Source organism: Papaver somniferum, chromosome 1 (assembly GCF_003573695.1).
Source record: "Papaver somniferum cultivar HN1 chromosome 1, ASM357369v1, whole genome shotgun sequence".
Lineage (NCBI taxonomy): Eukaryota > Viridiplantae > Streptophyta > Magnoliopsida > Ranunculales > Papaveraceae > Papaver > Papaver somniferum.
Window position 1 is genome coordinate 43349134 of NC_039358.1, and position 17073 is coordinate 43366206.

Sequence of the window (17073 nt, forward strand, 5' to 3'; positions counted from 1 at the left end):
CTAATCTCTTTGACTCTTTTCACTTAAACCCTCTCTTTACCTAACCCATATCAGTCTACTCTCATTCATTACTGACTGTTGTGTTGTTACTTGGTCTTAGTCTAGTATCAAAATGTTGTTGTTCAAAATGGTCTACTTATTCCATCTTTATATCAACTGTAGTTCTTTTGATATCACCTGTAAAACTGTCCTTAAAAGAGATGTTAATAAGCTGTTCGATGAAATGTCCATACGGCGCTCAACTCCTTCGGATTCTTATATAACAAAATCGATGTTGATAGAAACACACCCACAATGACGATCAATAATTTTTTTACAGTCAGAATTTACAAGAAGCCATCACCGGGAAAGATAGCAGCTGAGAATTTCTTTGTTAACTGCTAGTCGTGTGTATGATGTGCTTGTCTTTGATAGAATGATGATTAGAGTAAGATTTGGTCGCTGAAAGAAATTGTGACTGTTAAATGAAAATAAGCACCATCAGCAACTGATAAAAAGATTGATTTTGCTCTAAGCGAATTGCTAACTTAACAGTGGGTGCTTCTCCAGGAGTTCTCCTCCATTGCTAGCAAGTTTTTATGGCTACAAAGATTCAAAAACAGTTTTTGAAGTTCTAAATACCAAACGCCTTTTCAAAATAAAAACAGGAAAAAATGGTACATTTTGAAAATAGATAAAATTCCAACCAAACGGATTCTAAGTGTATATTTTGTGTTTCTTTCAAATGCTCAGTTTTTATGGTCGAGCAGATGATAAAGTGAGCGTGCTTTGTTATTCTCCACAAAAAGTAAAGCCAGAAACCTTAGAAATGTTGCTTGAAAGCTCTACTTAAGTTACTGTTCCAAAGAAAACAAGATGATAGCAAAGTAATCTAACACCATGCACTTGAAACTTTGAGAACTCCAAACTAAAATCCAAGCAAATCCAAACCACATGAAAAATATCCTTCACATAAAAAAAGAAAAAAGAAAAGAACAACCATGAACAGCAGATAGACTATTTGATTGATTGATTGATTTCTCTTAACCTACAGTACTCATCAACATCATCATCATATCCTTGCTCTGCTCTTTTGTTATTATTTATGCAATTTCAGATGATAATTTCCTTATCATCAATATCCTCAACATTACTTAATTTCTTTAAGCTTCAGCAGTCTCAGCTGATTCAACAGCTGCAAGGATAAGCTCTGGTACAATACCTCCCATGTCAGTGTAGTTTCCATCAATCACATTAGGTTGTCCCAACGCCTTCAATGCTAAATGTGCTGCCTTTTGCCCTGAGATCATCATGGCTCCGAATGTTGGTCCCTGTATTTATATTCCAGCAAAATATCAGATATAGACTCAAATATACCTCATTAAATTATAATGAAATCAACCCAAAAAAAAAATGTTAAGCAAATAAAATGAGTACAAAGAAATGTTGTTACCATTCTTGGGGCACCATCAATCTCGGCAACTTCCATACCAGTAACAATCATACCAGGAACAATTTCTCTAGTGAGTCTAACAATGGCATCTTCAGCGGTGTTCATGTCAAGAGCTTTCATTCCGGGAACTGAGTCGATTAAACCAATACTCTTCAACCTTTTAACACCAGTAGCACCAAAAGGACCATCGTGACCACATGAACTAACAACAATCTTGGCTTCCATGACATTAGGGTCCATGCAAGATTGTGTATCATGGTTCATTGAGACTAACGCCCAGTTGGTCACAACTCCTGCAACTTTATCGTTTTTGACGATCAAATCCTCCGCTGCAACAGCATTGAACAGCTTGACGTTTGGTCTGGCCAACAACTTTGACATGATGGTGGAAGTGAACAAGGCAGCGTGCTTGATGACAACGTAGGTGTCTTGTTCATCGTATTCGATTTCGAGTTCATCGAGGAATTTGTGAGCTGGTTTACGAACAACCATAGCAGAGAAAAGTTGTCCACCTAACCAAGCACCACCACCTGGAGACACTGATTGTTCAATAAGTGCAACATTAACGTTAGGGTTCTTACTGATTTCATAAGCACATGACAAACCAGCTGAACCAGCACCAACAACAACAACATCGGTATCGGCATAAGTAATCATATCCATCATGTAACGACGGGTCATTTCACGAGAAACGATTGACTCTCTGATTGGTGCAAACTTGAAATCTGTAAGATCATAAGGTGGGTTTGCTGATGACATAGAGATTGATGATGAAGTGTTGTTTTGGGAAGTTGATCGGATGGGTTGGACTCTTGATGGGATTTGGATCCCATGGAATGAAGATTGAGTTTCTAGGAAAGATGTTTTAGAAAGGGGTGAAGAAAGGGTCATTGCCATGGTTGCCATTAGAAAGAAAAAAGTAGAAGATTTCTTAGGTTCTGTGTTTTAGATGGTGTTTAAGATGAGTTGTGTGTTTCAGTATGAGTGGTGGTGTTTAAGATGAGGAAAGCGAAGAGTTTATATGGAAGAAAATTGTTAGGAGAAAATATCTTATCTACACTTGACACGAGTAAACCTGGAATATGAACGGTATATGCGCCCCCTGATCATGAAGCGCACTCATGGATTCTGTATATGAATGAAACGTAAAGTCCATTGTTTTTTTCTTGTTATTTCAGTATCTTTTTCTGTCACTCACTTTTCAGCAAAATAAAAGGACGAAAGAAGAAGAAGAAGACACCATACTAGTAGCTCCAATGTGATGTGCTATGACACTGCCACTAGAGGTCCACCACAGTATAGGAAATCATGTATAGAAATATCAAGAAAGATCTGTATTCCAATCTTTGAAAAAATTCCGTGAATGTAGGACTAGTGTATCATAAATTTTGTTAGCCGAGAACTTTAAATGCAGCTTGTAAATTTGTAAACGGGCAATGTACTTTTTCTGTTTAGCTAACGAGAAAACTAAGTTGACAAATGCATATTCAAATAACAATGTCTACTACCAAATAATTAGTACTAATAAGATACCTAGACTAGCAGGCCCGTACCTAATGTTAGGCAGGATAGGCAGCCGCCTAGGGCCCCCAAAGCCTAGGGCCCCCCAAAAAAAAGTTCCCGTGTATATATGTTGCCGTGTACCGCCGATCAGGGTAAGAAAAAAAAAGGACTGCAGTTTTGGATATAAGCCCAATAAAGAAAAACAATTATCATTATCTTTGGACTTTGGCCTACATTTATTATCCAAGATTCATTAAGTAAAATAGTAAAAAATACGCAAAGATCCCATTTAGGAATCACTTTACCCAAACCGTTCGTCTCTTCCTCTCTCGTCATTCTCATTTCTCAGTCTCTGCCCTCTGGTAAGTTTTATTCGTCAATGATCAGTCATCATTTAGTACTATTATCTACTTATTTTTCTTCTAATTTTATGTTTAAGATCTGGAACGAACAATATTGTCGATGTGGGTATTGATTTCTTAAGATTATTAATAGATATTAGTAATTTTATTCAATTGCTAGTTAGGGTTTCATGATGATTAAAGGAGGAGAAGGGATTAAACAATATAATTGGTGTTGTTTTGTTAAATCTTTTGATTTTGGTTGTTTAATTTCGATTTTAATTATTCTTTGAATTACGGTGTTATGGTTTAATAGTGCGGTGCAAATTATGATGTGAATGATGATATTGGGTTTACAAATTACTGTCAAAGATCACCCTTTTTTAAACCAGGATTTTTGAATTTCGCTGATATGCTATCCAATTGAATTTTGATTTTTCCTTTTTTTCTTGTGTAGGCTGTGAAGTAACAGAATACAAGAGTGGATTAACTACCAAGTGCTATGACCCGTAGGAAAACAAAATTCCAGAGTGGTGCTTTCAAAGCTAAGAAAAGAAAAAGAATAGAGCAGCTTGAAAGTTCTTTAAGAGGATCGATGAACAAATATTTGGCTCGAACAAGTGATAGTGTTGGACTTCCGGAAAGAATAAGTGAAAGTGATGGTCCTGCAGCAGCAGAAACAATGAATGACATTAACAGTGATGAAGAATATGCAAATTTGGTCAATGAAATTGAGAAAGAAGATGGTTTGCTCAACGGTGGTAGTAGTAGTGGCGGTCTTGGTGGATATAATCAGAATGTGCAAGGTGAAGAATTGTTACAACCAACTATAAATGAGAGTGAACACGGGAACGACGAAGTGCAGAATGAAGAATACGGACCGGTAAACATTTATGATCCAGGAAATTGGAACTTCATTGACCAACATTTCAGAGATTTTTTGGTAGAAAAGGGTCCCATCAAAGTAAGTAAAAATGTCCAATATCCTTACAATGAACATCGTAGACGATTCTCTAATCGTCATTATAAACGAAAAATGAGTAATGGGGAAAGGGTTGATAGGAGATGGCTAGTATATTCAACTGTTAGGGATCGCGTGTTCTGTTTTAGTTGCAAATTGTTTAAGGGAGATGGGGTTGATTGTCAGTTGGATACCATTGGCTCTGATGATTGATGGACATGACTTGTATGCTGAACTGAAAGTTCTAAAAAGTTATTTGTCGGAAGAGACTGAAAGGGCAATTGAAGTGTTGAATTTTTTGAAAGATATGGAAGGTTGCTACCCGAATGCAGAAATCGCATACAGGATTCTATTGACAATTCCAGTTACAGTTGCCTCTGCAGAAAGAAGTTTTTCAAAGTTGAAGCTGATCAAGTCTTATCTGCGATCGACAATGTCACAAGAAAGATTGAATGACTTAGCAATGTTATCTATCGAGGTTGATATGGTGAAGAACATTGATTGCGATGCCATAATTGATGAGTTTGTATCGAGGAAGCGAAGAAGGTCATTTTTTAGTAGACTAGCTACTTTTATGTAGTTTTTTTATGTTTAAATTTGACAGTGTTATGATTTTGTTCGGCGAAAAAAAATATATTTAGGCCCTCGTTTTCGGTTTTTGCCCAAGGCCCCTGAATTGTTTGGTACGGCCCTGTAGACTAGGTTATTAGTGTGTGTACTTTGATTTGGATACTGCAAGTAGCTTTCAAAAGCAGAGGACATGGGTTTTCTTTTTTCTTTTCTAAAACACAATTAATGGTGGTGGTCGTATATATCAACGAAAAAGTTCAAACATAGAGAATATATTCCGTTGAGCTAGCTCTGGACAATAGCTTGTTTCTCAAATGTGGTACCACCATAGGTCCACAGTGCGCCAGTGGTACCATAGTGATCTGAGTAAATTTTTATAGATATTTTGGTGATTGATTATGAAAAGGCGGAGCTGAATAAATGACGAACCTAAGAGAGAAAAAGAGAGAGAAGTTTATAAAAGAGAGCAACCATGAACAGACGGAGCTGAATGAATGAAGAACCTGAGAGAGAGAGAGAGAGAGAGAGAGAGAGAGAGAGAGAGAGAGAGAGAGAGATTAATGTGAAGTACCTTCCCATCTCTTCTTCAAGTTAAAAAAAACAATTTTTTTTCAGTTGTACTTATTTAGCCAGAAGAAGAAATGGGGTGTGTGATCTCAATGACTGTTTGAGTTGGAGTAACGGCTAGGAAGAACGTTTGATTTCAGGGCAAAGTTAGCGTTTGGGGTTTGCATATGAAGGTCGGACAGTTCTGCTGCAAACAAGTTTAAGCACTAGAAGCCTACAAGCTCAAAGAGTTGGAATCATGCCCTGGCTAGTAAATCCAAGTTAAGTGGGCCAAGAAGTACGGGGCAATTGCCACCTGCTGTAATGAGCGTGACTACGAGAGTATGCATGAATAGAGTAACACGGCTACATCGCAGGCTCAAAGGGGAACTGACCACTCGAACCCTAGAAGTGAAGGTCAAAGTCAAAGAGTTGGAAACATGCTTTTATTTGCAACCAATTTGACGTGGCAGTCACAGATTGGTAAACACCAATTCAGTTGGACCCACTGATTCCACATTAGTTTGCCACTCATTTTAGATCAGTGGTTTTCACTTTGCAAATATACTCTTGTGTTCACGTAACTGATTAGAGAATCTACCATGCATGCATTTGATTAGAACAATCTTGCGTTCGGGTATTAATATATTGGTGCATTGGATGGATATTGCCAAATATATTGCATACGAGGAATTGGAGGGGGAGATGACAAAACTCTTCAGCAAGTTGAAGTTTTACATATCAGAATAAGCTTCTTCTTTTCTTTTTTCGAAAACATTTTCTCTCTCGGTTATCCACACAATCGGATTAACTTCACTTACACACGAACACATATCTCTATTTTAAAACATTCAAACAACTAACGATCATCCGTGGACAATCTGGCTTTTATGGAACTCTTAAGCGATCAAAGTACGTGTAGATGATTGATTATCCGTGATAATTAATTAACTTCTTATCATTTGTTTTTGTTGTTCTCTTTTTTGAATGCCTAAGGAATTTAGCTGAATACGGATTTTTTTTATGTCGTTGGCAATGGCTTCGGCATCCATTGAAACCCCTGCTAGTCCTCTTCTAGACAATCCCGCACAGTATAAACCATTTGCTCCTTTCCAATGATCTGGGAATGAGTTCTTTGGCATTCCACTCTTTCCGAGTAGGGAGTCATGATCATCCTACGTACACAAAACCATTACTATTAACTAGCATCATCCTTAAAATTGCTTACAATAAATTCTACCAAAATGTTAAAATCTTTTAGATTTTCCTAGTTTAATTACGTACCGTAAGCCAATTGTTGACTGTACTTCTATATCCGGTTGCAAATACTATGGCGTCGAAATGATGCCTCTTCGTGTATTATCAAACACAATGTTGTTCTTTCCGATCCTTGATATGCCGGGCATTACCTGTATCATATATTGATTTCCATCACGACTCATGAGTTATATATATATATATATATATATATATAAATATTAAAAATGGAGCAATATTGTCTCAAATATGACTTGTATATATTATGCATCACATACCGTAATCACTCCGGTTTTTAATCCTTTCGACAGTTCCAACATCGATCACCGGAGATCTTCCCGCCTTTGCTTTTATCTCAAAAGCTCCAGCGGCAGGCCTATGAATCCCGTACTTACTCAAATCTCCATAACTTAAATACGACAGCGTATTTATCAGTGGATCAACACATCTAACAGGAAGGTATTTTAGAAGAACCATTCCCAGATAGACCATTTCTTTGGTAAGCACATGAAACTGCAAAAATAATCAACCGCATAAGGAAACCACGAAATGGAAACCGATAAGATATAGAGTATCATGAAGTGAGAAAAGATACTTACACGGCTCCTAACAACAATAGAAGTAGATGCACCATAATTAGAGAGATCATATGCGATCTCCATACCAGAATTCCCACAGCCAACAACCAAAACTTTCTTCCCGTTATATTCCGTCCCAGACTTATATTGAATTACCTTCCCTTCGAAACTCTCTAATCCTTGAACTCGAGGAATATACCCTTTACTATTTTCACCGGTCGCGATCACGAGGAATTTCGCAAAGTATAACTCAACCACTCCGGTCATAGTGTTCGTAACTTCAATACTCCATTTTTGATGGAGCGTGTCATACTTGGCTGACACAACCGACCGATGATACTTAGGTTTGATCTTGAAAGTGGATACGTAATCATCGATATAACGGATAAATTCTTGCCTAGGTACGAATGTTGGTGCGTTAGGTGGATATGGCATACGAGGGAGGTGACAAAACTGTTTTGCAAGGTGGAGTTTTAATCTATCGTAAGATCTATCTTTCCAGAGAGAAGCATAAACATTTTCTCTCTCGAGGATTATGTTGGGTATATTTAGAAGGTTGAGACAAGCAGAAGTTGCCAACCCTGATGGACCAGCTCCTACAATCACCACTACTTCCTCCATTTCAATATAACAGTGTTTTTGTTACAATTCACTACCGATAAAAAACAGTGAATTTTTTGTAAGTGTAAAATTCAAGTGTGTGTCGCTTGTAGTGTTCTTGTGTGTATATATAGGTACCATATCCAGGTATAATCAATGTCCTTTGGCTCCGCAAAAAGATGTATCCTATCACGAAAATGACGGTCCGAAATGATATGGAGCCAAAGAATCTATCCTATATTTTTATTTAGATAAGAGTTGTTGTTTCATAATACACAGGGAAAGATTCTACGAACATGCACAATCATTCATTTACATAATGGTGAATTCTTGGTAAGATTTCATAAGGTAGTTGGTAAGATTTCATAGTTGGTAAGATTTATGGCTAAGAGATGATATTATTGCATTGAAGTGGATTAATGTGGATTATGCATATAATTTTGTGCTTGTTACCTAATCCATTTAGATTTATGGGGTTAGATCGACCTTATCTATCTCTAAATTCAGTAAAGATACTACCGTGAACCAAATAAATGTGCATGATTCTTTTGCGAAATGAATGACGCCTCACCTTAGTTTACGCAATTTTTCTCCAGGAAGCGTATTCCTGGTTACGCATGCAAGACTAATACACATGTCGCAGCATTTATATTGATGCCATAGCATCTGCACGTAAAACCATTACAGAACAAGGTGAATCCTAAATGTTGTTGCAGTGAAGAATGCTTTTGCAAAAAAAAAGTTGGGCATGGAGCCATTTATTATGATCCAATATTACAGGTATTCTGGAGCACAAGGAAAAAATAAAAGGGATATTTAGACTTTGGGTCTCAATTTTGTGACCAGCTTTGAGTTTGGGTCTTGAGAAAATTTTAATTAGAGTTTGGGTCCTGGACTATAGTTGACCGTCTTAACAGTTACATAAGCAGGTTAAATGTAGAAACGACCAACTGAAATTTGGATTTTAGTTTATTTATCAACTTTGCCATTTTCTTCATCTTTATCTTCTTCAACTTACCATGACCCCATTACTATCTCATTAATTTAGAAATTGACACACCGTAATGGAAATTCCTGATGATTTCTTCTTTATCTTATTCGAATCAAAATCCCCAAAAACACCAAGTTGTTGAAGTATCTCCTCATATATATCAGAAGTATGAACAAAATTCGGTTGGTTTGACGCCCATTCGTACAAACTAATTACAGAATCCGAGTCCTTTTGTCTCTGAAGTACACCGAGAAAATCTTCTGAAGTAAATTTTGGTAGAAGCTCATGGGTAAAAAAGAGAAGATAATGTAGAAAATGGGTTCAAACTGGACACTACGGCAGAAGAAGTTGTCGCCCTGAGCTCATCGTGATGGTGCAGAGATGAAATTGGAAGTGATAGAGGTTGTTTCTGAGACAAACAAGAAGTTGGGTTTTGTGGAAGAACCCATGGATAACATTTAAGAGTGGCGATTAAAGCATCCATTGAAACAATTAAACAAACAGGTTTTGTTCACCATATACTCAACCACAAACAGAAGAAAATATGGATTTGTTTTCAGAAAATTAAGGAAAACCCATAATCTATCAGAAAGAATCAACCATAACTGTACAGTCAATTCATGGATACATGAATAAATGGAAATAATTCTTGTTTGTCTGTAGAAAATTTTGCAGAGAAAATCAAGTGGATAAATCCCTTGATTGATCAGTAGGAAGGTTCAAAGTATTTGCTTCGAGCAAATACAACAAGAAGATCACGCTGCACGCATAAAGACCGGCGTGTATGAAGATAAAAATTTATCAAAATTAAATTTATTTTGTTTAAATAAAATTTATTAAAATTAAATTTATTTTTCTTAACGATCAAGACGGTCAACTATAGTCCAGGACCCAAACTCTAATTAAAATTTTCTCAAGACCCAAACACAAACCTGGTCACATGGGACCCAAAGTCTAAATATCCCAAAATAAAAATGAATATATACTACGGTTTCCTGGTCGAGTTAAGCAAAAAAATCTTGCGACTTCTTCTCGTAGTAATACCCATTCGCAGCCCCAACATCAGCTGAAAATATCATAACACCATTAACATCAAAACCATTAGTTTCTAATAGTTTCAATGCGTCAAAAAATGCATCCCCTTGAATACCTCTTCCATCAGTTTCATAACTAGGCAACAATTTTTCTTTTCCAAATTGCTGTGCTCTCAATGCAAACGTTCTTAAATATCCATCAGCTGTTCTAACTTTGTCAGTGTAAAACTGGTAGTTAACATAATCGATAACGTTGCCATAACGATGATAAAGGTCGAGATAAGGATTAACAGTTGTATAAAAGGGTGCAATAGTAGCCACGGTAATAACACTTTGGTTTTTCAAAAGTGTAATAAGTTCACCGACGCAATACGCGAAGGTCGAATTCTGTTTGGGGAAGTTTTCGTAATCAATGTCAATACCGTCGAGATGGTATTCCGTTATGATTGATTTGAGAGAAGAGAATGCATTTGAGATCCATTTGTTCGGCTTCCTGGGGTTGTACCACCTAAGAACTTTTTCACCGATGCTCCAGCCAGAGAGACTAGCCAAGGCTTTGACATTGGGGTGAGCTGTTATTATGGCTTTGACGGATTCTGGTGTTAGTGTTGGTTCCCAGTATGGCGAAAATATGCCATTTTGATGTTTGCCGGATGGGATTGCGTCAATGGCAAAACTGAGGATGAAATGAAAGTCGATATCGTTCTGGATTGGGACAGATTCGAACTTCACTGGAACACCTGTGGCTCCAATGTATTCCATCATTACTTTCCCATCTGAAAAGTAGACTTCTATCAGTTTAGATGTAATATTTATCATGGAAAAAAAAAAGAAAAAAGAAAAAAAATGGAATTCTCCACCCCCTGCATTCAAACATGGTAAAAAGAATTAAAGTTTTTGATAAGCGAAGTGATAAAAACTAATTACATACCACAAAAAATTGATGTAGAAATGAGGGTGAAACCCACAACATGAAGAAGAAAAAAAAGCTTGGAATTGATGTGCATTTTCATCATTCTTCTACTTCTTCTTCTCTACTTGTGAATTGGAAATTATGGAGAAGTCTAATATTTCTTTTATGGATTCACCAGTACTCTTCTCGCTCTATTTTGAATTATTTAAGCCGGCTAATGAATAAAGTTCTGTTTGTTAATTTGTCTCAATGGTGGATTAAACATATATAGACCGACTAAAACAATGTTTATTCGAGTTGATTATACACAACTTTTGTATGTTTTTGTTGCATGGAGGGACGGCTTTTGCCACCCTTTTGTCTCCATGTTACTTGGTCTTTCGGCCAATTCTAATGCCCATTTCATATTGTAACTTTGTAATAGGACTCGCTGCTTATCTCTGAACGCTTCCCTTAAATATAGTTCATGTATTTATTAACCATAAATCATTAAAAATAAATGCCTTAGCAAACCAAACGGACTTTATAATCATTCCACGTTGTCCACGAAATTACGCATAGTTATTATATATAGCTCAAAATAATATAATAATTATTAAATCTCTAAATCAACATCAAAAAATAAGATGTTAATTTTCTAATCTTTATGATTAATTTTTGAAGAATAATCAATATCCTCACTTAGGTTTAGTGTAATCATGATTAAAAACAACATATCCTAGAAGAAAAAAAATTCATACATTATGTTTGTGGATATTTAGGGAAACGGTCATAGAGAAAGAACCAAAACCTTAGTTAAATCCATTTCAATTGATGTTGTTGTGGAATTTTTTTATTGGAACAATTAGAATATGCACCCGACCTATAATCATGATTTAGAAGAGAGAGAATCATCTTAGAGAGATAAGGTTCGAGGCGATTAAGGATTAGAAATTATTTAGTTTTGGGGGGAAAAGTAAAACTATGGTTCATAATTGATCAATTATGAGAATACTAAAAGAACAATTACAATTTCTTTGAAGTATGATTAATAAAAAGTTAGGGTTTACTTTGATTTTGAGTAAGAAGGAGAATTGAAGTTTGATTGTTAGTAAAAAAATTACTTGTTTGGTTTTTCAGTTTTACTTAAACTTTTTGGGTTATGGTTAATAAATGAGTGGGCTATATTTAAAAAAAGTCATCGTTGAAATGATTAACAGGATTGTGACGCCTATGTCGCTAGCCAGGTGGTTAATATGAATGGCGAGCATGTACGACTAAGTGGTTAATAGGAATGTTGAGCTTGTATGGCCAGGTGGTTGATAGGTTTGTCGTCCCAAGGTGGCTAATAGATAATACTTAAAATAGGATTATCAAGCCTAGGCAGCATATAGCGTCATACAATCCAATCAGGGGCGGAGCCAGAAACTTGGCTAAGGGGAAGCAAAGTCCTACTAGGAGTCTAAGAAAGTAAAAACAGGACTGGATGCCCAAATTTTTAAAAATTTTAGGTTTGGTGGTTGAAAAAGCGGGGTCTAACAACCACACCCAATATTTCATTTGGCAATCTGAATAAACAAACTCCAATATACTTTCAAGAGAATCAACAAGACAATCAGACTCAATCTATAAAAAAGTATTCAAAGAGTTTTATATCTTTATCTCTCAATTTAATCTGCAATCAACAAATAGGAATTTGCGAGCCCGATTGAATATAAGAGAAGTAACTTGAACGGTACCAAAGACCAATGTTCAAGGATCAATCAATTTCAATCAACAACCAAAGGTTGGATTTACCAATTGATCGATTCAATGCACAACCTGTGATATTTCAATTATATAACAAAATATAATGCGGAAAAGAAATAACACAGACACCGGAATTTTGTTAACGAGGAAAACCGCAAATGCATAAAAACCCCAGGACCTAGTCCAGCTTTGAACACTATATTATATTAAGCCGCTACAGACACTAGCCCACTACCAATGAACTTCGGACTGGACTGTAGTTGAATCCTAATCAATCTCACACTGATTCAAGGTACAGTTGCGCTCCTTACGTCTCTGATCCCAGCAGGATAATACGCACTTGATTCCTTTAGCTGATCTCACCCACAACCAAGAGTTGCTACGACCCAAAGTCGAAGACTTGATAAATAAATTTGTCTCACGCAGAAAAGTCTATTGGAATAGATAAATATGTCTCCCACAGAAATACCTATGAGTTTTGTTCCGTCTTTTGACAAATCAAGGTGAACATGAACCAATTGATAAGCCGGACTTATATTCCCGAAGAACAGCTTAGTATTATCAATCACCTCACAATAATATTAATCATATGGTAGTGAAACAAGATATTGTAGAATTAGAAACGATGAGACGAAGATGTTTGTGACTACTTTTAATCCTACCTATCGGAGATATAATCTCGAGAAAATCTTAGAGAATATAGTACTCAATATGATAGAAGAAGTAAGATCAAAACATGCAACTACAGAGAAAATAGTTGGGTTTGGATTCACAATACCAATGAAGTCTTTAAGTCGTTAACCTACAGGGTTTCATAAAAAATCTAAGGTTAAAGGAGAATCGACTCTATCTTATACAACTAGTATCACACAGGAGGTGTGGGGATTAGGTTTCCCAGTTGCTAGAGTTCTCCTTTATATAGTTTTCAAATCAGTGTTTGCAATGTAAGTTACCTTGGTAACAAAGCATTCAATATTCACCGTTAGATGAAAACCTAATTAGATTCAAGCTAATGTCTTTCAACCCGTTAGGTCGAACTTATATTGTTATACACAAATGAAATGTACCTTCATTTAGGTTTAAGTAACCGTACCTAAACGTGTACATCATGTTGGCTCAACCATAGTTAACCGGGGTTAGCTATATAAAAACTCTCATATCAACCTTATTCATCTTAATCATAACTTGTTCAAATGACTCAAATGAAACTAGTTAAAGAGTTGTTCAATTGATATATTCTCATAGAAGTATACAAGAACACAATTGAAGCAAAATCGGTTTGATTCACTCGAATCAATTTATGAACATTATAGTCACGATTTTCAAAGAATGCATTCCTTAATATATAAATGTATTAGTTCATGAGCCAACCGATCTTAGAACTTTAACCACTCAAGTATGCAAACGGGTACACATACCTAAGTAGTCGGTCTGAGTTTGGGTTCACCAGTATGCGAACGGGTACGCGTAGTTGGTACACTTCCAAAACCCAGCAGAAATTCTCGGACCTATACCTTACGCAAGTATGCGTACCGGTATGTGTACTTGGTACACGGAATTTCACAACTACAAGTACGCATACGGATATGCATACTTTAGTTCCGGTCATGGATCACATACATGCAAGAATACACACTATGTTTATAATCCAATGATGGTTAAATATTCTAAACTCTTATTTCAATTATTGAAACTTTCTTAGAGGATGACAATAGACGTTTTCACACAATATTAACATCAAAGCAATTTTCAAGTTATTGAAATAATCATAACGAAACACTCCAAGTCTACACCAAATGATTGTATCACACAAACCATGTAAGATGTTACTCGGTGATTTTCACATGATCATCTTTTGACTTTTGTCAAGAATATAAGATGAACTTGGTTGAAGCGAAAGCTTACAAACACATATTTCGAGAAATATGTAAGCGAGTTAATCTCAGCTCGAAATCTCAAATGTGTATAATCGACAACTATATAGTAATACGACTTTTATCTCAATATAGGAGATAAAGTAGAAATAGACTTTTCAAGTGATAGATGAGTTATAGTCTCCACATACCTTTTGTTGATGTAGTTCCACAAGCTCTCCTTAGTAGTTCTTCGTCTTTAATTGATGAACGTCGTGAAGTCTAATGCTCAACTATGCAATCTAACCTAGTCCAATACATCACTATAAGTAGACTAGAAATCAAGACTTATAGTTTTGATCACTAACATTGACATACAAGCTTGAGATAGCAACGCTTGCGAGTTCGACCGAGCAGTGCTCTAACAGTGGTCAGCTTCGCTGGGAATGCAATTCCACACCTGTTAGAGCATTGCTAGGTCAAACTCACAAGTGTTGCTATATCAAGCTTGTTGTCAAATTTAGTTGATCAAAACTATATCTCGATTTCTAGTATACATTTAGTCAAGTCTTGGATTAGGATAAAAGTGTGTAGTTGAGTACCAGACATCAATGTGTTCTATCGTTTGAAGGCGAAGATCAACCGAAATTTTTGGAGAACTTCTTCAACAAAAGGTAAGTGAAGACTGAACCACAGATTACTCAAGTTTTCACCTTTATATCTATTATACAATATAACGTGACTAAATTATACATTACATGCATAATAGAAATTTTGAGTCAAGTCTGTCTTGTTAGTCGTTCTCGAAATATGCTGACTAAGCTTAAGTACAATTGATCATACTTGATGGATTTGGTTAAGAACAATTTATTGTTTATTACCTAAATTATGATTCAAAATTTAATCATTTGAAAATAGCTTGGAAAAGTGACATGTGTCATTGATTTTATTCGGGAATGTTTCTAATTGGTTTATTAGAGAAATATGAAACTATCGTAAATCTGGATACAAGAAAGTATGCATACTAGTTCACATACTGGGGAAACTGTTATAAGTCTAGAGCCGCAGTACATGTACCCAGTACACGTACCGTAGTACCTATAGTTCGACAACGTCTTTTGGTACGCATACCCAGTATCCATACCATAAAAAGTTTGTTGACTCGTGAACTAGGAAGGTACGCATACCTAGTATGCAAACCGGAAAAGATCTGTTGGTTTCTAAAGCTACCTTAGCTTAAATCCAAAGAAACCTTGACCTTGAAAGTCTATATAAGGAGGACCTCAAACAACTGGGATTTTTGAATCCTTGACACTATTCTTGTGTGTACTAGTTGCAAACTAGAGTCGCCCTCTCCTTTAAACCTATTTAGATTTAGCGACTAAAAAGACTTCATCTGGGGATTCGTGAAGCCATGTCCAGTTATCTTTATCTTGATAGTTTGTGTATCCTGATCTTGCTTTGACTGTTAAGCCTTTAGCTCCAACAGGAAAGATAGATATAAATCACAAAGTTTCTTCGTCTCAAACTTTGTGATTCCACAAGTATCTACTTGTGAGGTGAATAATAATCTAGGATACTCTTTGGGAGTCATAACACCGGATTTTGAGGTTTGGTAGACTTTGTCTATTGCAATCGATTTCCTTTCTCACCTTGATATTTGATCAGAACGGAAATCACATATAGGCTTATATGTGTGAGGCAGATTGGTTTAAAGTCTTAAATTGAGTTGAAGAAAATCTTAGGCTGAAAAGGACGTCAGTTAAGGGAATCAATTGCGCGGAGTCTTGAGAGATTCAAGAGGCGTAAGGATCACAAATGTAACTTAATCTCTATGACGGAAGATTCGGTCTTAACTACATTCCAGTCCGAAGTTTTGATAGTAGTCTAGTGTCTATAGAGGCTTAATACAGTGTGGTGTTTAAATATGGACAAGGTCCCGGGGTTTTTCTGCATTTGTGTTTCCTTCTTAACAACATTTCTAGTGTCTGTGTTATTTCTTTTTTCGCATTATATTGTTTATCTTTATAATGGAATTATCACATGTTATACGTAAGTCAATCCAATTAGATAAGTCCATCACAACTGTTGGATACGACTTGTTTGATCTTGGATATTGATATTTGGAATCGTCCAAGTACTCTCAAGGAATAGTCAGGCTCACAGACTTGTCTCTGTTTACATTCTGATTGTGAGAGAAATAGATATAATCTCTTCTTATAATTCCTGATTGAGATTCATTAAGTTGTAACTCTCAGAATTATAATTGAGTTTAGTTCATACAAGTTTCCAAAGTAAAAGTTGGTGGATGTATTTTGGTACCCCCACGTTTTCACTTGGAATCAGAGCAGGCAAATGATAAACGCATTTATCTGTCTATTTTCATCTCTTTTGTGTATTTTGTTAGTACTCGTTTTCGTCCTTATTATGGTGTTTTGTGTGTTTTTAGGTATTTTTTGGAAATAAACATTTTTGGAAAAATCAGCTCGAAAAGTTGCCCGAGGCACCCTTGAAGGACAATTGTTATTTGGACTCTCACTATCAGTTAAGGGGCACCTCAGTGGACACCTTCTATTCGCACCCCAGTTCAGGATAAGGGGACACCCTTTCTTCTTCGTTTGAAAACTATTTTTTGGCGGGAAATGAAATTCTCAACTGGAAGAAGTTTGATCACAAAAATGAAGGGGTTACGGGTCGATTCAATGGCTGAAATTTGATAGAGAGATGTGATATAGGTTAAGGAACAGATTTTGCGCAGTGGGTTCG

At 36.1% G+C, this 17073-nt stretch overlaps 2 protein-coding genes, 1 long non-coding RNA gene and 1 pseudogene across 3 annotated transcripts; 1 reads left to right on the forward strand and 3 right to left on the reverse strand.

Moving 5' to 3' along the window:
• Positions 1-805: 805 nt before the first annotated feature.
• LOC113284440 (thiamine thiazole synthase 2, chloroplastic-like) lies at positions 806-2436 on the reverse strand. Its single transcript, XM_026533901.1, has 2 exons — positions 1433-2436; positions 806-1310 (listed from the first exon to the last, which is right to left on the reverse strand). The coding sequence occupies exons 1-2, from the start codon at positions 2336-2338 to the stop codon at positions 1143-1145; spliced, it is 1074 nt and encodes a 357-aa protein (XP_026389686.1). The 5' UTR covers positions 2339-2436; the 3' UTR covers positions 806-1142.
• A 411-nt stretch (positions 2437-2847) lies between these two features.
• Positions 2848-8764, forward strand: LOC113328241. The gene is made up of 3 exons (XR_003349316.1): positions 2848-2857; positions 8141-8143; positions 8599-8764. It is a non-coding gene; the product is annotated as an uncharacterized LOC113328241 (long non-coding RNA).
• LOC113328237 lies at positions 5708-7809 on the reverse strand (annotated as a pseudogene).
• A 1019-nt stretch (positions 8765-9783) lies between the features above and the next one.
• On the reverse strand, positions 9784-10578 carry LOC113295537 (chitinase 1-like). The gene has a single exon (XM_026543893.1). It carries the CDS (start codon positions 10576-10578, stop codon positions 9784-9786), a length of 795 nt encoding a protein of 264 aa, XP_026399678.1.
• Positions 10579-17073: the final 6495 nt, after the last annotated feature.